The sequence below is a fragment of the Corapipo altera genome, unplaced genomic scaffold (assembly GCF_003945725.1).
Source record: "Corapipo altera isolate COAL_440 unplaced genomic scaffold, ASM394572v1 1, whole genome shotgun sequence".
Classification (NCBI taxonomy): domain Eukaryota; kingdom Metazoa; phylum Chordata; class Aves; order Passeriformes; family Pipridae; genus Corapipo; species Corapipo altera.
Window position 1 is genome coordinate 3342742 of NW_020884873.1, and position 20280 is coordinate 3363021.

Here is a 20280-nt window from a genome sequence, read left to right on the forward strand (position 1 = left end):
TGCGGTTAACAAAGGCAGTTAGCTACTTGCTTTAAACATGAGTTAAATCTGTAAAACATAATGACTTCATGGAGAACAGGATTGGCCCCATGGCACACGCCCAAAAATTGGGCTGTTGACTTCACTCTGTTTAATGGGAACCTTGAACTGAAGGGCAACATGATTGAGCCCCCAGGGGCTGCTCCTGTAGGTGGTCTGTACTTGAAATTCATGTACTAGTTTGGTATCTTTAAAAAAGACCATAAAAGAGGATATTAAACTGTATCCAGCTTCTGTCCTCTCTGTGTTGATGCCAACACTTGCTTTAGGGCAACTTCATAAAGGAGAGATGGGAAGAAACTGAAGCATAATGGTTGAGCATTTGTCAGTATTTGCTGACATCAGTAATTATTATTAGAAAATCCAACTTGACATGCTAGATATTAGACAAAAGCCAGCAGTGGAACTGGAGCTCCTTGGGACATTCCTGTTCCACAGCTGGCAGTTCCCATCCGTGTTAGCTGGCAACCAGCACGCTCTCCATCCTAATTCGTTGCTCTGCAAAGAAAAATCAGGCTTAATTAATCTGCAGGATACTTAACTATTGTTAACTGATGGTGTCATGAAGGCCTTCTGGGGGTTTTACCACTGAATTTGGAAGTATTTGAGGAATTGCAGGGAAAGCAAGGACATACTATTATACAATGTCCCTGAGAGTCCCTCGGTTTGGATAACACTTTTTAGTCCTGCTAAGGTTTGACATGAATGCCAGTGAACACTCCATCAAAGTCTTGTCCTTCTGGAGTAGAAAACACTAAGCTTTCAAGCTAACCCCCCCCATATTTTTCAATAAAAGGAAAAGCGTATTGGTACATTTGTAAAGAGATTTGTGGTTTCTCTCAACAGATTCTCCTTTAGTGGGTAGGAAGGATCCTGTAGCCATGATTGCCTGTCTCTCTGTGTAGGGTTAAAAATAAAGAGAAACAGAAGGGTTAAAGCTGATGGTGAGAAGGCAGGAGGGATGCTGTGGGCTCCCTGGGGCCTTGGGAGGATGGGGAGAGGAAGTGAGATCTGCTGTGGCTGGGGGGGTTTGGCTTTTTCTTTTGTTGATAGCAAGCCTGCAGTCTGTTGAAGGCCCACTGAAGATACTGCTTTTTTTTTTTTTTTCCTATACCATATCCCCAAGATCTGCAGAAAGGGAAAAGAATAATGTAATTTGCCTTGGGTGTGTCATGTTTCAATGCCATGCCCATGCTCCCTGTGGTCCCAGCCCTGGCCACACAGTTTGGTGGCTACTCTCCCTGACGCAGCCATCCACCTGCATGCAGCCCTCCTTGTAGGGTGGGAGCTGCTCCCTGGTTAAGAACTTGAAGCAGGGATCTCACAGGCTGCCCATGAAGGGTTTCCTGTGCACCTTTCCTTCAGGGAATTATGCCTGTGACTTGGGACTTCCCACCTAAGATGCAGCAAGGGCAGGGTGGGAAGCAGCCACTAAGAGGTGAGCAGCCAGTGTAGGGTCAAAGTAGAGTTTTTCACCTGGAGGGTTGAAAGTCCCTTGCTGTCAGCCCTGGCAACAACATCCCTTAGTGTCTCTGTCTGTCATCCCTCTGTTGCTGAACAGAAGGATGCCTGGAACTAACACTCTTTTTTTTTTTTTTTTTGTTCCAGTTCCTTTCTAACATAGTCAGTGGCAAAAGCCTGAAATTCAACATAGTGTATAATTCAAAATATTCTCATTATTTATTCGTATAGGTGGGCATTCCTTATCACTGTCTCTGTTTAATTAAGGATGAAATAAAACCAATTCTTCCTTTTTCCTTTCACTCTGCCTACTCAGGCTTCTTTGAGAACAGGCAAAAGTGAATCTACTAGGTGGATACTCCAGTAGAGAAACTTGACTGATGAAATTGTGTAGAAGCACTATTTATTTAGCTTTGAATGAAAGACTTGTGATGTTGTCCATATCCTTCTGTGCTTCAGAGTGATAATCTGATCTAGGATGTTGTCTCTCCTAGAAAGCCCTGAAACAGAGTCGTGCAAAATAATGCAACTGAAGCATAACTAAAAACCTAGAGGGTGGAAAGTTGTGCTGGGAAACTACCACAAAGTTCTTGCTAATATAGTTACTGAAGATGAAGCTTGAATGGTCATTCAATTCAGTCTGTCCCTAAAATGAATTAACTGAATGTGTATCAACTTTTCTGCAATGAGCATTGAGTTTGATTTCCTCTGGTTTTATTTCTTCTAGGGCTGTCAGAATGAGTGCACGGGTGGAGGATGTTCAGGAGAAACAGCAAAGCATGTGACTGACTCTTTCAAGGTATGTTTTTTGTTAAAAGATGACTATCTGAAGCATTTCAGTGGATGGTGCCAGCCAGTATCCATAACATGGTAATGATTGTTGAGCAGGAGTTCAGAGCTACTGACACACTTGACTGTCAGAATTCTGTAAATAATTCTGTAAGTTGCATTTGCTGAACATATTTTCGATGTAGAAATTAAGAATGTTACAAGAAGAAGCCTATTATAGTTTCTGATACTAGCTAAAAGGTTAGTAGTAATTAAAATTAAAATGAGATAGGTGACTTTAATTTTACTCTTATCTGCTTCAAATGCAATAGAAATCAAGATTGATTTCCCTCATCAAGTTCTTTTTCCAAACAACATTTCTGTAGCACTCTATTATTTGTTAAACTTTGGCATTATGAATGGTGTTCAGAAGAAGGTTTTTTCCATCTGGTCCCAAAGTTACAGAGCTAAGGATCTCAGAAGGACTCCAAAGAACTCTGCAACTCTGCCACATTATGAGCACTCCACAAGCAAACAGAGCTATGATAATAAGGAATGCTGAGCAGCTGCCAGGAACTGACATGAAATTGCATCCCTCTCTTTTTATTTTAATCTTATGCTTAGAACTGAGCTCAGTTAAGATATCATTCTTTTCTTCTTCCTCCTTCCTGAATGCAGTGGAAGTAACTAAGAGCTCATTTTAAACACTGTATGGACACAGATGGCAAATTCCAGTTTTCTGTTGGAAATGTGAAGCCTGTCAGCACGTGTTCCTTTGAATTCTACACTGTGCTCATTTCTTTTTTTCCTGCCTTTTATACTTCTTTTGCCTTTATTCCTTACGTCACACATCTGTAATTCTTTCTCTCCCTCTCTTTCCCTGATTTACAGCCTTTAAAAAGCCTCATCTATATTTTGCAGACATAAAAGTAGTACCCAGAAAAAGGTGACCTCATTTGTGCTTTTTCAGCAGTCCCCTTCCTGTTATTTCTGACTATTGTCAGCAGTACCCAAAATGAAATTATAATTATACACTTTGTCATGTTCTTCCTTATTTTTTTGGGTGGTGTCACTGCTACACAGTTTTCTGAACTATGCTAAAGTAGTTAGTTCCCTTTCAGTTGTCAGACTTTAAGCAGAGAAGAAAAATAAATGCTGGAATAAAAGTTTTAAATTGGACTCCTTGGTAAGGTTTATACCAGTGTTGATGTCATTGAGAACAGCAAAGAATTCTTGAGAGTCCATGACTACAGAATTTCACCATATAGCAACATGCCACTTAATTTCTATTTCCTCATTTTCTCAGCCCTTCCCAGTTCTTCTCTTCCTCATTTCTTTGCATTGTGTCTCTCTGGCAATTCTACCAAAGGAGGAAAATTTAGGATGATTCAGAAAATGCTGACAAAACCAGGCATGCAGCCAGCTTTGAAACCCCAAGAGTTCACAAGTGAGGAGTGCAGGGTTTTGTGAATTCACCTTCAACAAATAGACAAGATAAATCTCAGCAGATTCATTCAATGGAATGTGCTATCTGAGAGCAAGAATTGCTTTATAGAGAGGAGACCCTTGTGTAACAACACTAAGCTCCTTCTTTCACTCTTTGAGGCAGTGCAGAAGAAAGATAAAGTGGCCACACTCTGGTAGTGTTTGGGTCATAGGTGAACTGGGCATAAACTAAAGCAGACTTAAGGCAGATTTAATTATACCAGCAGTCAAGTAAGTGCCTTACCAAAGCTCCAAATATCGGGTGGCACAAAGTTGGATTTAATCCAAGCTCTTTTCCATTGATACTTGTATGTCAGCCAGGAGGGCAAGTCATTGTAGTGGAAAGTCTGTGTGAGGGGAAAAATGTATTAGCAGGTGGGACAGATGGTCATAAAGGGAATAATGTTAGAAAAAAACAGCTGGCTCAGGCTGAAGTCTAATTTATAAGTCCATTCCTGCCTTATGGCTCTGTTTCTGAAGATTAGCTGCAGTCGCCAGAAGGGGGTAGAGATTTCTAGAAAATACCATACTGTGGAAGGTGTGCATATGAAAGTTAAGATGAGAATATAGGTACTGGTTGTAGTGTCATGCGCTATAATAATTATTTCCAGTCTTTTTAACTTCATTGTCAAATTAAGAAGAAAAACTTTATAAAAAAAGGAAGAACCAGCACCAGAAAATAACAAATTAAATAGCCTGGATTCGTTCTAAGAAAAATTTGCAAACATTTCTGTGGAAGACAGTTATGGTTAAAATTTCAGAAACTATAGCTAATAATATTCAAAGGAATCCAGTTGACCCATGGGGCTGACTGTCCTGAGGAAAGCTGCAATTCTGTGCCAGTAACCTAAATAATCCAAGATTGTGGGAATGTAGAAAACAGGGTATGGTTTTGGTTAAAGCTTACATAAAACATATTGTTTACAGTGGATCATGTCCAACGTTTGAGTGCCACATTAGAGTGAAGACATTTCTTCTTAGAATGCAGTGCTGTGCTCTTTAGGTGGGGTGAGCTTCCTTGAATTTTACTGCAGTTTCTGCCTGACTTGGAAAGGTGGACTCAGAAAGTCCCTAAACACTGGGAGGGAAGGAATGAATGTTACCTACAATTTCCAGCAGGCAGTGAGCCCCTCTGCTAGGTCAGAGTTGTCGCTTTCTTCATTTTAACTGCTACTAAACTACCTTAATTGCTACTGAAATACCTTAATTTGACTCAATTCTGCATTTAAAAATCTCATCCTGACAGGTCTGTGATTAACATTCAATGTATGGCATTTAGAGTTGACACGTGGCCGGTGATCTTGGAAGAGCTGAGAAACATTGACAGAAATAGTGATTATGCCAGAGTTTCCTGTATTGTAGAAAGTGTCAAATCTCCAGGATTTATCTACTCACCTCCTTCCATGAGAGTAAAATCCTTCTCCCTCCCTAAACTGCTGTATGCATGTACTTATATATTTGTTTATTTAAAAAACTGGTGGGGATTTGTGACCATAACCTAAGAAATTATCCTTGCAGTTTTTGCCTGTTGTCAGCATTGGAACTCTACAAGGGGAATATGAAACCACTTATAATGGAAAGTGCAGTCACCCTCTGTAGCACTGAACGTTTTTTGGAAAGTTGAATCAAGAAATGCATGTGTCTGGATTTGTTCTTATACTTGCATTCAGCAATACCGCAAAACAGCACACAGTTATGTCTAAGGCACTTAATTTTTGCGACTAAAAATCTGGTAATTTCTTTAATGCCTTCATTCTACCCATTGTCCTGTCACAAGACAGAAGGAATGTTGTTTGTATAATGTGGTGGTCTCTTTCCATATGTAACTGATTCGAAGAAACCCAATTGGATTTCAAAGTCAGAGCTAATTCTATGAATCTGTGATTGCCATTTCCTTCCCTCATGTTATCAATCCATTCCAGAAAGACAATTTTCTTTTTGTTTTAACCTTTTGTCATGGAATATGTTTTCTCTTTGGGACTGATACATGGAGTGCCTCAAGAAGATATTACCTACTTGTACTATGTTGCTCTGTGTTTCAGTGATCTGAAGCTACGGAAAATTAGTTTGGCATCTTAATGCTGCAAAGTTCAGTTCTTTTGTTTTAGTTTTTTAATGACCTGTTTAGTGTGGCAAAGTGGTGCTGACTTTCTAGGAAAAAGGACTAGTCTGCCATACCAAAGCAGAGCAGAGTAGCTGCAGTTTACAAGTGGATCTGGACTGACTTGCTCGTGTGAAGACTTGTGGCAGTAGAATGAGAAATGTGCAAGTGGAGCTTCTGTATCTGAATGGCTCCTCATGCTACTCTAAATAACTATGAGTGTTCCTCCAGACAGACTCAACCTTCCCAGGCTCCAGGCCAGTGGGATGTGAGCCCATACAGACTGGAAGCAGTACAGGCAGGTTAGTGCAGTGCTGTGCTCAAGCTGATGATCCCTGTTGGGATCTTGGACTTGCTAGACTGAGTACAGTGCTGTGGTAATATGTTTGCATGGCTTCCAGTTTGAAGCCAGCTCAAGTCTAGCTGTGAGAGATGCTGGATATAGTGAATTATCTATAATTATGTATTTTTAGTGTTTGTTTCTTGCATTGCTGTAATGCTTCAAAACCCAAGCTGTGAACTAGCTGACACTGTGCCAGATACTGCACAAATTAGAACATAAAGATTATTTCCACACTATAGGTATAACCTACAAAAAACCTCAACCAAAATGCCTGACAGTTTTTCCATAGAATCTAAAGCTGTAATAGCGTATTTTACACTAGAAAAAAACCCTGAAAATTTATTTCCAATGCAGGCATTTGTGGCTCAAACTGAGAGGTTGCCAATGCAAGTTTTACATTACTGTGATTTGTAACCATGTTTATACTAATGAAACTATATAATGGAATAATAGTGGGATATGGGGTTCCTTACTCTGGGAATTGGGAGAGGGACTAAGCCATTTTGAGATAATAGACAGTTTTAAACTTTATTTTAGAGAACTATTTTATGTGTGAAAGCGTTGCTGACAATAATAAATAAGCAATTCTCTAACCCTGTTTTCTTTAAAGAAGAAAACTGTTGCTTCACCAAATTTTTTTCCTTCTCCTCCAATGCAGAGATGAAAAATGTGTAAAATACAGAAGTTTGATTTTTGAAACATCTTTTTAAAATCTGAACTAATTGACTGCATCACACTGTCACATTAGCATGATGTGGTGAAAGTTCCACTCCTTGTAGAGTTCAGGAAGTACAAAGCAGTTTTCTTGTGATTTTATATGAGCAGCAGGTAAAGTTACTGACACGCTCAGAGCATATGGATCAAGGGAACACTGACATGTTTTTGGAATGAGAAAATACATGCATTATAGTTACCACATTATCTACAAGGCTGAGAAATATAAAGCAGTTTACGTGGTTTATATATTTTCAAACTCTTTCCAGCTTGTATCAAATTATAATTTTCTACTGACATCAATAAATTATTTACCTGCCAAAGCATAGGGGCACTCAGTGAGGCTTTTTTGTTGTGTTGAAGCTGTTAAATCCTCTGTGGGTTTAAGGTTTAGTTGGGACTGTTGGGAGAATGCCCTGCATTGTCATTTTAATTTCTCTATTAGACCCCATTTAAAATTTTGATTGATCAGATACAATATTTCCTTTATGTTGGATTGAATGGGGAAAAGTTTATTATAGAAGTTTACCAATATCTTGATGCTGTGATAAGCAGTATCTCCCCAAAATCTGTATATAGAAAATCTGCTTTTATATAAACTCTCTTGAAGCAGTAAAAGAAAGATGACCAATTGGATATCTGTATGTGTGTGTCTATAACATTACACAGTAAGGCATCTCCAATTATTTATCATCTTAGAACCTTAGGTCATCCAGTCCATTCTTCCACTGAAAATGGTTTATATATCTGCTACTCTCTCTGCAGTTATTAGGAAAGAATTTGAGATCTGTGGCAGCTCCTTTCAGCTTCAGCTTGATGGCAAGTGTTCTGTGTTTCTCTTCAAGTGGGTAATGTTCTTCAAATAGTCACAGGCTTTTAGGAAGTAGGTTTTCTAAGCTGTAGTACAGGAACTGATTGTTCCATTATCTGAAGCTGAAGGATTTGCAAATAAAGCTAATTGTCTTCAGCAAATAACAGGAGCTTTTAGTCAAGATAAAAGGAAATTGCTAGAAAAATAGCCAGGGGAGAGTTTGGCAGAGTTGATTTATGGCCCAAAGAAAGTGATGGTTTAACTTCTTTTCCACTAGGAGCTTAAGATATAGTTGGTGTCTGTAGAAGCACCGAAATAGCACTAGAATTCTGGAGATTCCATTTAGCTTGTATCATCTTCTGGATTTATTTTTCCCAAGGTGAAGAATTGTTTTTAAACACAAAGCTTAGTGACAGCCAGTGATTCCCAAAGCAAATTTATAAACTGACTCCAAAACTTATAAAATTCATAGTGTCCACACCTATTTCCAAGACTACTTAAATTTTAATGTCATTGTGGTATCAAGTCCCCAGTTTTGATATTAAATGTTTTCTTTGCTGAACACACAGGAATAGAAAGTACAATTTAGGAAGAGAATTTTGTCTTTCTTTTTTTTTTTTTTTTAATATATATATATAGTATTCTCTTGGCTTTTTTTTTTTGCTTTAGAAGTTATCTCTATATCCTAACTCTCCATGAACTACCAGCCTAGCGAACTGGAAGAGATTTATGTTAATCCCGTATTTAGTCCCCATTTCTAAGAAAGCACTGAGTGGAAGGAAATGGCAACTGTGGCAGTTTCAGTGGCAGATTAAACAATTAATTTCGTGGCAATTTGTGAGTTTACCTTCTTTCTACCAGTGTGAGAGAGAGAGATGGAAGAAGAGAAAAAGGTAGGTGTGGTTAACTGAATGTTTGAAATTATTCCCATAACCTCTATGTAAGAGACTATAAGATAAAAGCATTTTATATTTCCAGAAGGTTTTGAAATTCCATATGAAATTATGACTGCTGAATGCCTGCATTCCATGAATCCACTTCTTGGCATGTCTACAGGCTTATTAAAATCAGGGTAAGAAGATTTAATTGCAACTGCTCAGGACTTGGACATGTGAGATTATGATTCTATTCTCGGCTACTCCACATAACATGTTTGTGACTGCCCAGGCTACTTAGGAGAAATATTTCCAACTTGTTTGTCTGAAAGTTAGGTTTGCAATTCCTGTCCTCCTTCAACATGGCTACTTCTTTTCGAGAAGCTTAGATGTAAATACCTCATTTTTTGTTTCTCTTGCTTCATGTGAAATAGAAATGATGTTTCCCAAACCAGGAGACAATCGTGTCTTAAATCTTTGTGGACCAAATTTATAAGGTTTGTTTTTGTACAGCATTATTTTTACACCTAAAACATTGCACCGCTGTGCAAAGATGTGTTATCAGTGAAATGTCAGAGATCTCTTTATTCCAGTTTTGTGTCACAGGCCATTGTGAGCCCTCATCTTGTGTTAGACTCAAACCTTCTCCCAGGCAAACTCTTTCTAAAAATGGAACATTGTGTTTATGCTACAATGCAGAAATACAGTGGTTGTGAGGCAAGGAGCAGCACAGCATCAGGAATTGCATCAACCAAGCTGCCAGATCTTTTGAGAAGAAGCAGTATATATCCATAGTGAATCATGTGAATAAGGTACTTAGTTAATGTATTCCATTAGTGAAGAATGGTCCTAGTTGTTTTTTTACGGAAATGTTTGCACATGAGTCTGTGAGAGGACTTTCTGCTATTACAGAATTGCAGTCTGTGTTTCCCCATATGGAGTTGCTTTTTTCTTTCTAATCTAAAGCCCAGATATATCTACATTGCAGACATGACATGCAGTTCCATGGCCAAAGAGGATTTTTGTACAGCTGACTCTACCAGTGAGCTGCAGCAGTGTGTTTTTCAGACCAGTGCAATGATTGCATTAAAGCCTGCTCATACTTTCTGATCACCCCACTTAGTTAATTGGAATAGCTGTTAGCAAACAGAAGTGGTTTAAAGGACTGAAATGTGATAATGTGTCTAGTTTTTCTCCCTATGTTTAACAGACTTATCAGCCTCTTGGTGGTTTGAATTTTATAGAGGTAATCGTATTTGAAATATTTTATACAGTTTTTTGATAGACGAGATACACGACTGTTTTTCATATATCTGAAAATAACATTAACTGGAGTAGAGTAGATAACCTCATTAAAATCAAATAGATGCTTTCCTTAAGATTTCCTTAGTATGAGGTAGAAGGTTTCCTTAGGATCTGTAGGAACCCCATTTTTGCATCTTTGTTAACTTTAAGAACATGTCTTCTGAAACGTGTAAGTGGAGAAAGACTAATGAGTAAGGGAGAAAAACCCCCCAAACCTAACAATTATAAATCCATATAATTTTCCTGAAGTAGTAGAAATGGGTGAGGCTATAAAGATTCAGATAGTTTTGCCTCCCTTAGAATCCAAATTCCTACAAAGCTGGAGGAAGGGGTCTTGATTAACTTAAATGGGCTTTGAATCAAATCAGAGGGAAGTTGCACGGGCAGCATTTCAGCAACATATGGAAAAACTCTTAAAATTTAGTTAGTGCTATTGAAATAAATGATATTATGCATTATCTATCTGCTTGAGTGCTTTTTTAGGACAAAATAAGTTTCTTCAGTCCTTTATAGTCTAGCCTTACTGTAGCTTTCCAACATCTTTATTTCCTTTCTGGTATGTTTTGGGAGCTTCAGACTGTGTTTTCAGCTGTGCTGCTGCACTGTGTCCCCTTTTCATTCTCTAAGGCAAGAAGTTTATGTCAATTCCAGCCACTTATCTGTTGTCTTGTCAGAGCAGGTTTACTTCCCTGCCTACTGCTCCAGATCAAAGATTCCTGCATCAGAGTTGGGGCATCTGTCAGATCAGGGGAAAGGTTAAAGAAGCCAGCAGTATGCCGTGCTGCCCTTCTCTTCTTCCCAATGCTTGCAGAGTGTAGCAGTATTTCATTCTTTGGTTTGACAAGCATTTGATAAGTATCTGTTATGAATAGTTTAGGTTGGATGCCTTGCAGAGGATGGACTAGACAAAGTCCTTCCAGCCATGTTTTCTGTTGTTTCCATGACTGACTCGCAGCTGATGCAGAGCCTTGACTTACTTTTGCTTTGTCATTTGTTCTGTGGTTTATTACCCAGTGTACAGTCAGTCTGATGCAATGATTCCAGGCCCGAGTCCAATTACATGTGCTAACGTATTCTCAGATGAAGTCTCAGGGAAGCTTTATGCTGAAAAAATTCTGGATATTTTCCCTGAGGTTGCAGAAGACCTTTTTTTTTAATATTTTGTTTCTCTTGATTTTTTTTTTTTATAGTAGGAAAATTAGAGCTTTCTTCCTGTTCAGATCTTATTATATCTTGGCACAGTTTCCATTTTCAAGCCTCAGGCTCTGCTGTAAATTTGAAATAGTATTGATGACAAAGGGATTATAGGATAAATTACATTAACATTAATTTTATAACTACAAGTTAGCAATAGATTTCTAAGGATTTATTTGACTCTTTTTTATTCTGTTCTGAGTTGATAGAACTCTTAGTGTTCTTATTATTTTTATTATAGACTTAATTATTGGTATCAGAGCCATACAAGTGTAGCCTTATATGAAAAGTGATGGTCTCCGCCCCAGAAAACTAACAGTCTTTTCCAAAGAAAGAGGGATGGGAAAAGAAACAAACCACAGACCTTGGTTTACTCAAGGCCTGTAGGACATAAATATCCTCTTTTCTTACTGAAGTAAATGCTGCTGTGGTGTCAGCTAGTGATTAGTGGATAGAGCTGAGAGATAGTAAGTCAGACAAAGTAGACAAAAGTAACACCTGCTAGAACAGGGTGCAGTTGGTTTCATCTACTGTAGCAATATTCAGCATTTTTGTTTCTAAGACAAGGTCTGGGAACAGTTGCCCTAACACCACACATAGTCTTCATAACCTTTTCCTACTTTCTAGTTGCTCAGCCTGGCTCTGCTCAGATGCCACTGATGGACAAGGTGCTGTGTCACCCCTGATTCCTCTCAAGAGTTTTGCACAAGCTATTTTTCATGCAGTAGTAGTTATTAAGCATAATTCATGATATCAGGCTGCAGAAAACAGGTCCATGGCGTGGAAGGCTCTTCCTGGACCAATTTGCAATTTGCTGTGGGCTGCTCATAGTACCTGTTCTAGAGAACCAATTACATCCAACAGAGAGTAGCTTGAATCCTTCTGTATGAGACTGCTGGGCTGGAATATCTAATGGATGAGCTTCTCCAGCCAGATAAGATCACTGTTCAGGTCAGCAAGAAAATGGGTGCAATCCTCTGCCACCTGCAGCTGGACATCTGAGAAACAACACAGCTGAATTGGAGGAGAAAGTTGGTGTCTTGCTCATTGGCTGCAAGGCCAAAAAGAAGCTTCCTTAAGAAAAAAGAGGGTTTTGGCTTCCAAAGGTGAATCAACAAGCAACTTTGGTCAGCCTGCTATCCACAACCTCCCAAAATTTGCAGCACTGCCCAGCCCCAATGGGTTGCAGCTTCCCCAAGTCCAGTTGCCATGCTGTGGCAGCCAGGGCAGTGCCTGGATCAGGCATCCCAACTCAGTCAGAACAGGGAATGGAGTCCAGAGCAGGGAGCCCAAGGTGGCCCAGGTCTGGTGGCAGCCTCAGTATCACCCTGGGTGTGCTCCCACTGGACATGGTAGGATGTGCTCCCAGTGCCAGGGTGCTGGAGCCTGGCCCAGCCAGGGCACCCTGGGCAAGGCAGAGACTGTGTGGCAGATGGGGCTCAGACATGTGAACATCCCACGTGGGCAAAGCGCTGCTCTGGAGTGACATCCAAAGCATATTGAAGATCAGGATCCGTTCAATGTCCCATCATTGTTCCCACCACCTGTCTGCACAGGTCTGGTTCCTGACCTGTCAGGCACTCAGCCACAACTCACAGCAACCCCAGGCAACCCTCCAGCTGTGGGGAAGAGTGGCTGGAAAGCTGACTGATAGAAAAAGACCTGAGGGTGCTGGTCGACAGCAACCAAACGTGTGTGAACACCAGTGTGCCGAGAAGGCCGATGGCATCCTGGCTTGTGTCAGCAATAGTGCGGCCAGCAGGATTTGGGAAGTAGTCATCCCTCTGTACTCAGAACTGGTGAGGCTGTGCCATGAATCCTGCCTTGGGCCTCTCACTTCAAAAAAGACATTGAGGTGCTGGAGTGTGTCCATAGAAGAGCAACAGAGCTGGGGAGCAAAGTTCCCCATCACTGGTTCTCCTTGGCAGTGCAGACCTTTTCTCCTCAGCCTGTCATTTAGGAGGAGGCCAGGTAGAAGGTGCTCTGGGGCAAAAGTAGCTGCTCCATCAGAAAGAATGGCTTCCTTGGATAGAGATATGTGTGCTGGGGAGAGCCAAGAAGCAATAATGAGGGTGCCACAGCCATAAGGACTGAAAGGCAGGAAAGCATCTTGATCTCTGGAGCCCTCCTCAAAACCATTCTGTCTAGTCCCAGCCTCAATCTCTCCAGCTCCTCCCAGCTATGCTTTGTTACCTTTTCCCTTCACAGTAATTCCCCATGCTCTTTGTGATCTGTCTCCCTCTCCAAACTGGCTCCACTGCTGCAACCACATTTTGCTGTTCACAAGTGCAAGGGCAAAACAAGTTACTTGAATTTGTCCACGCTTCCGTGTTTGTTATTGCATCAGAAGGCCCTGATCTTTCCTAGGATATGCTTACAAACTCAGCATAAGTAATAAAAAATAATTGCTGCAGTTGCTTTGTGATCTTGAGTGAATCACCTTGACTGGAAGTCAGGGAGGTCGCTTCAGAATAGGCTACAGTCAGTCTCACTGAGTGGATGCTAATGTGTTGAGGATCTCTGCTAAAACTTGCTGCTATAGTGAAGTAATCTGTAAGCTATTTTACAGCTGAGACTGTCAGGTCTGCTTTTACTCAAGTAAGTGAGAGAAATGCCTGGCCCAGCACAGTGTTTAGAAAAATTTAGGTATGCCAAATGAGTTACACCTGTTAGAGCTGCCCAGCCTACTGCTTGTGGTCTAGTATTTTCAGTGCAGTGAAAATAGCTACAGCCAAGGGTCATTCGGGAAAGCATTGACAAAACTTGGTGGAAAGAGTAGGACAAAACATGTGTTTGCCTTCTGTACCTGCCTGAGACATTTGTCTGGGGTGAGAAAGGTAGGAATGGAGTAATGACAGTCACAGCTCTGGCCAGGGGCTGCTCTCAGCTCCAGATCCACTTAAGGGATAAGGCTGGGTAGAACAAGCCTTAAACTGACAGCTTGGCTAGAGGCACCGGGATGTCTTGTTGCAGCTTTGGTTAGAATTGACACTGGCCAGCACGTCACTTTTAATTCGACCCAGCTCATAATTGAAATGATCTGTTTTGATCAAATGATGAATTTTAGTTTCCAGAGGTCACATTATATCTTCTTTACTTGGGCTGGGTAAAGCTTTGCCCTGGAAGATGCTGCATTGGAGTCAGCAGGCACTTTTCAGATGAGGGGCTTTTCAAAGAAAGTGTGTCTGTGTGAGCCTCTGGTTGTTTGTAGGTGTACCATGAAAGCCTTGAAAATCAACATTATCCAACTGGCTTCCCACCACTCCCTATATAAGCAGGGCAATCTAATTCTTCCTATTCCTTACCAGAGTGCCTTTGGCTGGGCCATAGGTACATGCATCTTGTATGTGCTGCAACCTGGAGAGTTTGCAGGCCCGGAACTATGCCTTTGTCATTCTGCTTTAGGCAACAGGGGCCAAATAGCCTCTTCCCAATAGACCGTGTGCCTCATCCGCTTCTTTTTTACCTCCCTTACCCTTTTTGTTCTGCTTTTACTGGTTTTCCTTCCAGTTCAATGGTTTTTATTAGGCAGGAGCACCAGAAGGTGCTTGAGAACATGCTGGTAAACAAAGCAAGAAAAACATAAACCAGCTGAAACTTCCCCTGTGTGTTGGCAGTACAAACAGCAGAGATCTGGATGGGTGCTAATGCCAATCCCTAATGCATCCTTAACATGCTGCTTTCAGGGCTGGGGGAATGTTGGCAAAGGAAAAAAATAAATTGCTGTTTATAAAAGTCATAGGTAATACCAGGGGAGCATTGTGGTAATCTTTTAATGAGTGATATTAATGTAATAGGCACTGATACTTAATCAGTACCCCTGGTATTAGTCATCTGGCCTTGCTCTGCTCCCCTTGTGCAGGTTCTTTTGAGTGTTTGTTTTCCCTCCTGCTGGTGCTGCTTGACCAAGTGAAGTCAAAAGACTCTATGAGCCAGGCAAAGTGTTTTGTAGGGAGCCTTATTACTCAGGGACCTAGAAGAGGTTGAGGGTGGTGGTAATACTTTGTGCAAACCACACTGTAGGACAGAGTACTCCAAGGATGATCCTCCAACCCGTCCTCCCAGCGCATCACCCTCCATGGAAAAAAACACATTAAATGCATTGCATCACTTGATGGTGTCTTGACATGAAAAGCATTGTGATTTTGAAAGCTTTAGGTGTTTTTGTACACTGTTAACTTGCACTGCTTGGTAAAAAGAAGGAGAAAAAAGACATTACAATGGGTAAGGGGAAAGAGCCTTAAGAAAGTAATGTCCAAAAAAATCTTAAGTGCAGCTTCTGAGAGCTTAAGAGGATTATAAAGATGCGAGAAAAACTGCCTTTTTGCCTGTTGAATGATAGTTGCCCTACTGGTCTGAGCAGTTTAACCTATATTTGAGGTGTTATACAGGGTGCTCCTGCTGTTTGAAGGAATTGTTATGGGTGAAGTGCTGTACCTGACATGGTTAAATCAGGTGTTGGCACAATGGTTGAACAAAAGCAGGTTTCTCTAAATGATAAAGGAGGTAAGAAACAGTAGTTGGTCTCCTTGTTCAGAGTGTGCAGCTCCAGGAATCTCTGTGTTCTGGAAATCATTTGCTTCTTTTCTGAACAAGCATCATACCTCCTTCTCTACACTTTCTGCCTTCAAGTGACTCAACCTGAAATCCAGTGAGTGATTTCTGCTTGTGACTGCAGAAAGTCCCCAGTCCTTGGGGCTGAGAACTGAGTACTGTGGGCCACTGCTCTGAGCAGTCACTTGCAGCAGTGAGTGTTTGGCTGGCCTCTTGAACCCCACATCTCCAAATCTGGAGAAGTATCTTTGGTGGCAAAACAGGAGCCCAAATGCTCCCAAGTGAAAATGTTTCATCACTTGTGGCTGCAGCTTGCTGCTCCCTCCACGTGTGCTTGTGGGTCAGTAAGAATAGCGAGGTTAAAATCTTTCCCCATTCTCAAATAAAAGCTAATTGTTAACCCCGATGAGCTTAGCAAATGGTTTTGAAGTGTTGCCTTTCAACTAGATGTGCCTCCACCACTGAGGAAGTGGCAAACTGAGGCATAAAAGCAGGAATCAGCACACTGATGGGAGTTCTAGGGCATGAGACTCCATATGATAATTATGGCCCCCCGGGCCAGCTTATTGTAAAGACAATTATCCCAGTGAAAGTGAACTGAGGTGAGGAGGAAGCCTGGACTCCAGGGAGAGCCATTGATACCACTGGAAGAAGTTGTGATTGTGTGCAGAGAAAGCCCCACTGACATCTTGCTCCTGCATGAACTTTTTCCTGAGCTGAGTCTTGCATTGTGGATAATGGCAAACACTTCTCTGTGGCTTTTATTTTGATCCATGTTCTTCTGTGATGTCTTTTTTTCTAAAGCACGTGAAAGAGGTTGCCAGGTAAAATTAATTTTTATTTTCAGGACATCATTAGGTAGTGCTTTTCCCCTTGGAACATTTACTGTCAGAAGAATAAAGGGAAGAGTTAAGAAGAGTAATTGTTGTTTCATCAGATTATGTATTAGTTCAAAAAGGCTAATGCACTGTAATATCTAGACAAGCCCTATAATTGGAGAGAGTTTGAAACAGGCTTTTAGCCATTCATGTGCTCCTGCTCTAGGAGCACATCTAAGCCATTAAGCATAGGAAAAAAAAAAACAAAACAAACCTAAACCAAAACAACCAATCAATAAAAAACAGACTTTTATGCATTAAAGACATCTTGAAAATTAGGTTGTTTACAGAGGCAGGAGTACATGTGTTCTTTTTCAAAAACTTGGGACTGGTTTTGACTCATTTTACACAATGTGTGCTGGGTTTGAGAAGGCCAAGTCAGTGATATGTCTTGCAGAACTGCCTTTTTACTGCATTTGCAAATCATTCTAACAATAGTCTGAATTACTTATGTTCCAGTCTATTCTATATGCGCCCAACATGAAAGAGCAAGCTTTCACTTGGGGGTCTGTAATAAGGGTCAGTGCTTTCTGAGTCATGTTAGGACAGAAAATGGAGCTCTGATTATGATTCTTTGAATTCTTCCTTGCCTCTGACCAGCACAGTTTAAATGCTCAGGTGGCCTAGAAAGAGAATGGAGAGGGTGGATCAAATCTGCCCACTCTGTAGCCCTCTCTAGTTGTTTAGCCCATACCTGTGTATGAAAGAGGATCCTGCTTTCCTTCCTTGCCTGCTGTTCTTTAGGATGATTCACACCATAGAAGGCACCATAAAGAAAATTAACTCTATCTCAGACAAAACCAGCACAAATCCCTGTGGGTACATCTCTGCAGCTACAATCCCTCATGCAGGGAAACATTTAGCTTTTTTTTACTAATGGGATCTTTCTAGGAATGTAAGAATGTGAATGAACAAGTTGTGACACAGGTAATCTGCTGCCTGCTGGCTCTGATCTCACGTTGGTTTTCTATATTAATGGAAAGTTGGCACAACATCCCCTTAGTTGTGAGGGGGATTAATTTCTGGTGATCAGCTTATGTTCTGAGGTACAGCAACTGGGTGCTTCTGGAACTTGTACAGATGTGTTAACCTAAGTGTCCAAGAGATTTTCATCTGATGTCTGGTTTTGCACCTTGTACTGCTTCCCCAACTTAACAGAGTTTCAAAATACGCTACTTCTTCTGTAACAGCACTGTGTATATGTGTGTGTGCACAGTGTGAATACTTTGCCAGCTACTTTGAGGTTATCCGCCTGTAACCATCATGTCATTAAATGTCCCTACAGAGAAAATATCAAAGTTTGTCCATGTTCACTGATGCAGAATCATTTTTAATTCAGTCTGACTTAATTATTTTGATACGCTTCATTTTTGTCTCCATGTTCCTTCAGGCTTCCGACTTGATTATCACGCCAGCTACAACTTTCAAGCAAAAACCAGATCCCAGTGGTTTGGTATTTGGAACTGTGTTCACTGATAATATGCTGACAATTGAATGGTCCTTGGCTTCAGGATGGGAGAAACCCTATATTAAGCCACTGGAGAACCTTTCATTACATCCAGCCTCCTCATCTCTGCATTATGCTATAGAAGTAAGTAGTGAATTGATTTGGAAACCATTTTTTTGTTTTATTAGCTCTTGAAGCCACAGCTTTGTAACACGAGGACTATTACTGCCTTAAGTTTATTAGTATTGAGTTATGTTTTGTTTTGTTCACTGATGTTCTTCCAGAATAATTGCATTATTTACAACAGGGTTATGTTTTTGTTAGTACAACCCAGAAGCAGCTCTGGCCTGTGGATTCTAGCTCACTTAACATTCTGACGTAGTGAAGATGAGCCCTTTCCTGTGTGGTGACAAATTCATTTGAGAAAGCATTCTGTTTTACTGACAGTGGATGGGTCCAGTTACTCTCTCTGATGTAACTTAATGCAGCGCTGGATAAGACCATGAGAAATTCCAAGAGCAGTTTTAGTTTGGGGACTGAACCTGCACCTTGTGAAAGTTATTTTAAGCTGGTTTAAAGGTTGATAGGTTGGATTGCAGGACAGACTAGAGAGGTGCTTGTTTGAAACTCCGAAAAAGTCTGGAGAGCTCAGAACTGGATCTGATGCATTCAGAACATGTGGGTGCATTTAAGCAGAGAGTGTACAACAAGAAACTTTGGGAAGTGAAATGTTAAGTCGGAAGCCAGCGTGGTTAACAGTTTCCGTGCTTAGCTGCTTTCTGTCTAAAGCTGCCCTTTGTGTCTCCAAAGCAGCTTTGGCTGTACTCACACCTGTGTGGGAGCCTTGGTAGAGCACATATCCTGAAATGGAAACCCACTTCTCCACCCACTTCTCCTCCCACTTCTGGCTAGGTGGGAGTGTCTCCACTGAAGTGTGTGGAGTTGCTTGTGCTTCTTTCATTATTTCTTTTTTTATTTATTATTATTATTTTATTTTTTTATTTTAGCCTCCGGTATAAGGGAAAGATCAAGCTTTTCCCTGCTTGTTGTCCCTGAGCTCCTGCCTTCACTGTTTTTTTTGTGTTTACTGACTTTTTCCCCATCTAGTCACCAAGCCTTCAAAGGTCCTGTGTAAATTTAAACAGGCCCCTGTGACTAAGGCTGCAGCTCTTGATCTGCCCAAGAAGTAAGAAACCACGCTGGAGTCCCAAATCTATATTTCACTCTTAGTACCATATTGCTTTAATGCTTGGCCTCTGGCCCAGTCTAAAATCATTGCTAATATGAATATGCTCTTATTTTTTTCCATTTTTTTTTTTATTCTTTTATCCTTATTGCATCACGTTTCCTCTAGCCAAGAGGACAGACAGAGGAGAATCTGGTGTCATTGCTGTGGCTCAATGAATACACAGTGGGTATAATAAAAGTGATGAATTTGGCATTCCCTCCCCTTCCTCCTTGCCTTCCATGATGCAGTGTGATAATCTGGATCTGCTGAACTCCAGATCCAGCTCCCATGATGTACAGATGTCAGATAATATTGTTTTCACACCATTGTAGCAACCAACCATCAACCAACCACAACAATTGCTTTTATTCAAGTTAAGCATTTCTGGAACACATTACTATCTTCCCTTTTAATGAGTGAAAGGTTTTACCGAGCTCTGGAAGGTTAAAAGTATTTATTTTTGGAGAAAAATATTTAACATCTTGTGAAGGCTTTGTGTTTCAGTAATGATGTGATTCTTGCTTCTCTCAAACCATCAATCAGATCTTAGTAGTGGCATTCCTCCCTTTTCCCTCTCATTAAAAGTTCTGTGAATGTGTTTGGGAGAAGGGTGGGTGGGGTGGATAAAAGCAATACGAAAGTAGCATTCCAAAAATGTGGCATTAGTTAGTAACTGGCCCGATAAAAATTGTATCCAAGTATCATCCATATCACCAGCTATACCATCCTTTATTAAAGATATGATTTTTTTTCTTGTAGCTACAGTGTTTACCCTGGGAACAATTTCTTTTTCAAAACTACCTGTAAAGCTTTTAATAAAGCTGGCATTTCCATAGGAATAAGTTAAATTTTGGAGGTAAAAAGTTCTGGGGTTTAATTCTGGTTCTGCTACTTAGTTGGCACATAGCCTGAGGAAAATTGTCGGGATTCCTGCAACCCAGTTACAACCCAATTAAAATTTGTCATGTGGAAGGACCTAGCTCTGCCATGAGACTGCACGAAAGCTTTCTAAACACTGCGTTTCACTGACCCTTGAGGGAAGATATTACAGAATTTAATAATAATGAAACCTGGAGT

General features: G+C 40.6%; 1 protein-coding gene across 1 annotated transcript in view; it reads left to right on the top strand.

Moving 5' to 3' along the window:
* BCAT1 (branched chain amino acid transaminase 1) overlaps nt 1–20280 on the top strand; it is a 59108-nt gene that overhangs the window by 13890 nt on the left and 24938 nt on the right. The window contains exons 2-3 of the mRNA XM_027662321.1: nt 2228–2299; nt 17919–18119. Coding sequence (XP_027518122.1) covers nt 2228–2299; nt 17919–18119 — 273 coding nt within the window. The remainder of the gene's footprint in view (nt 1–2227; nt 2300–17918; nt 18120–20280) is intronic.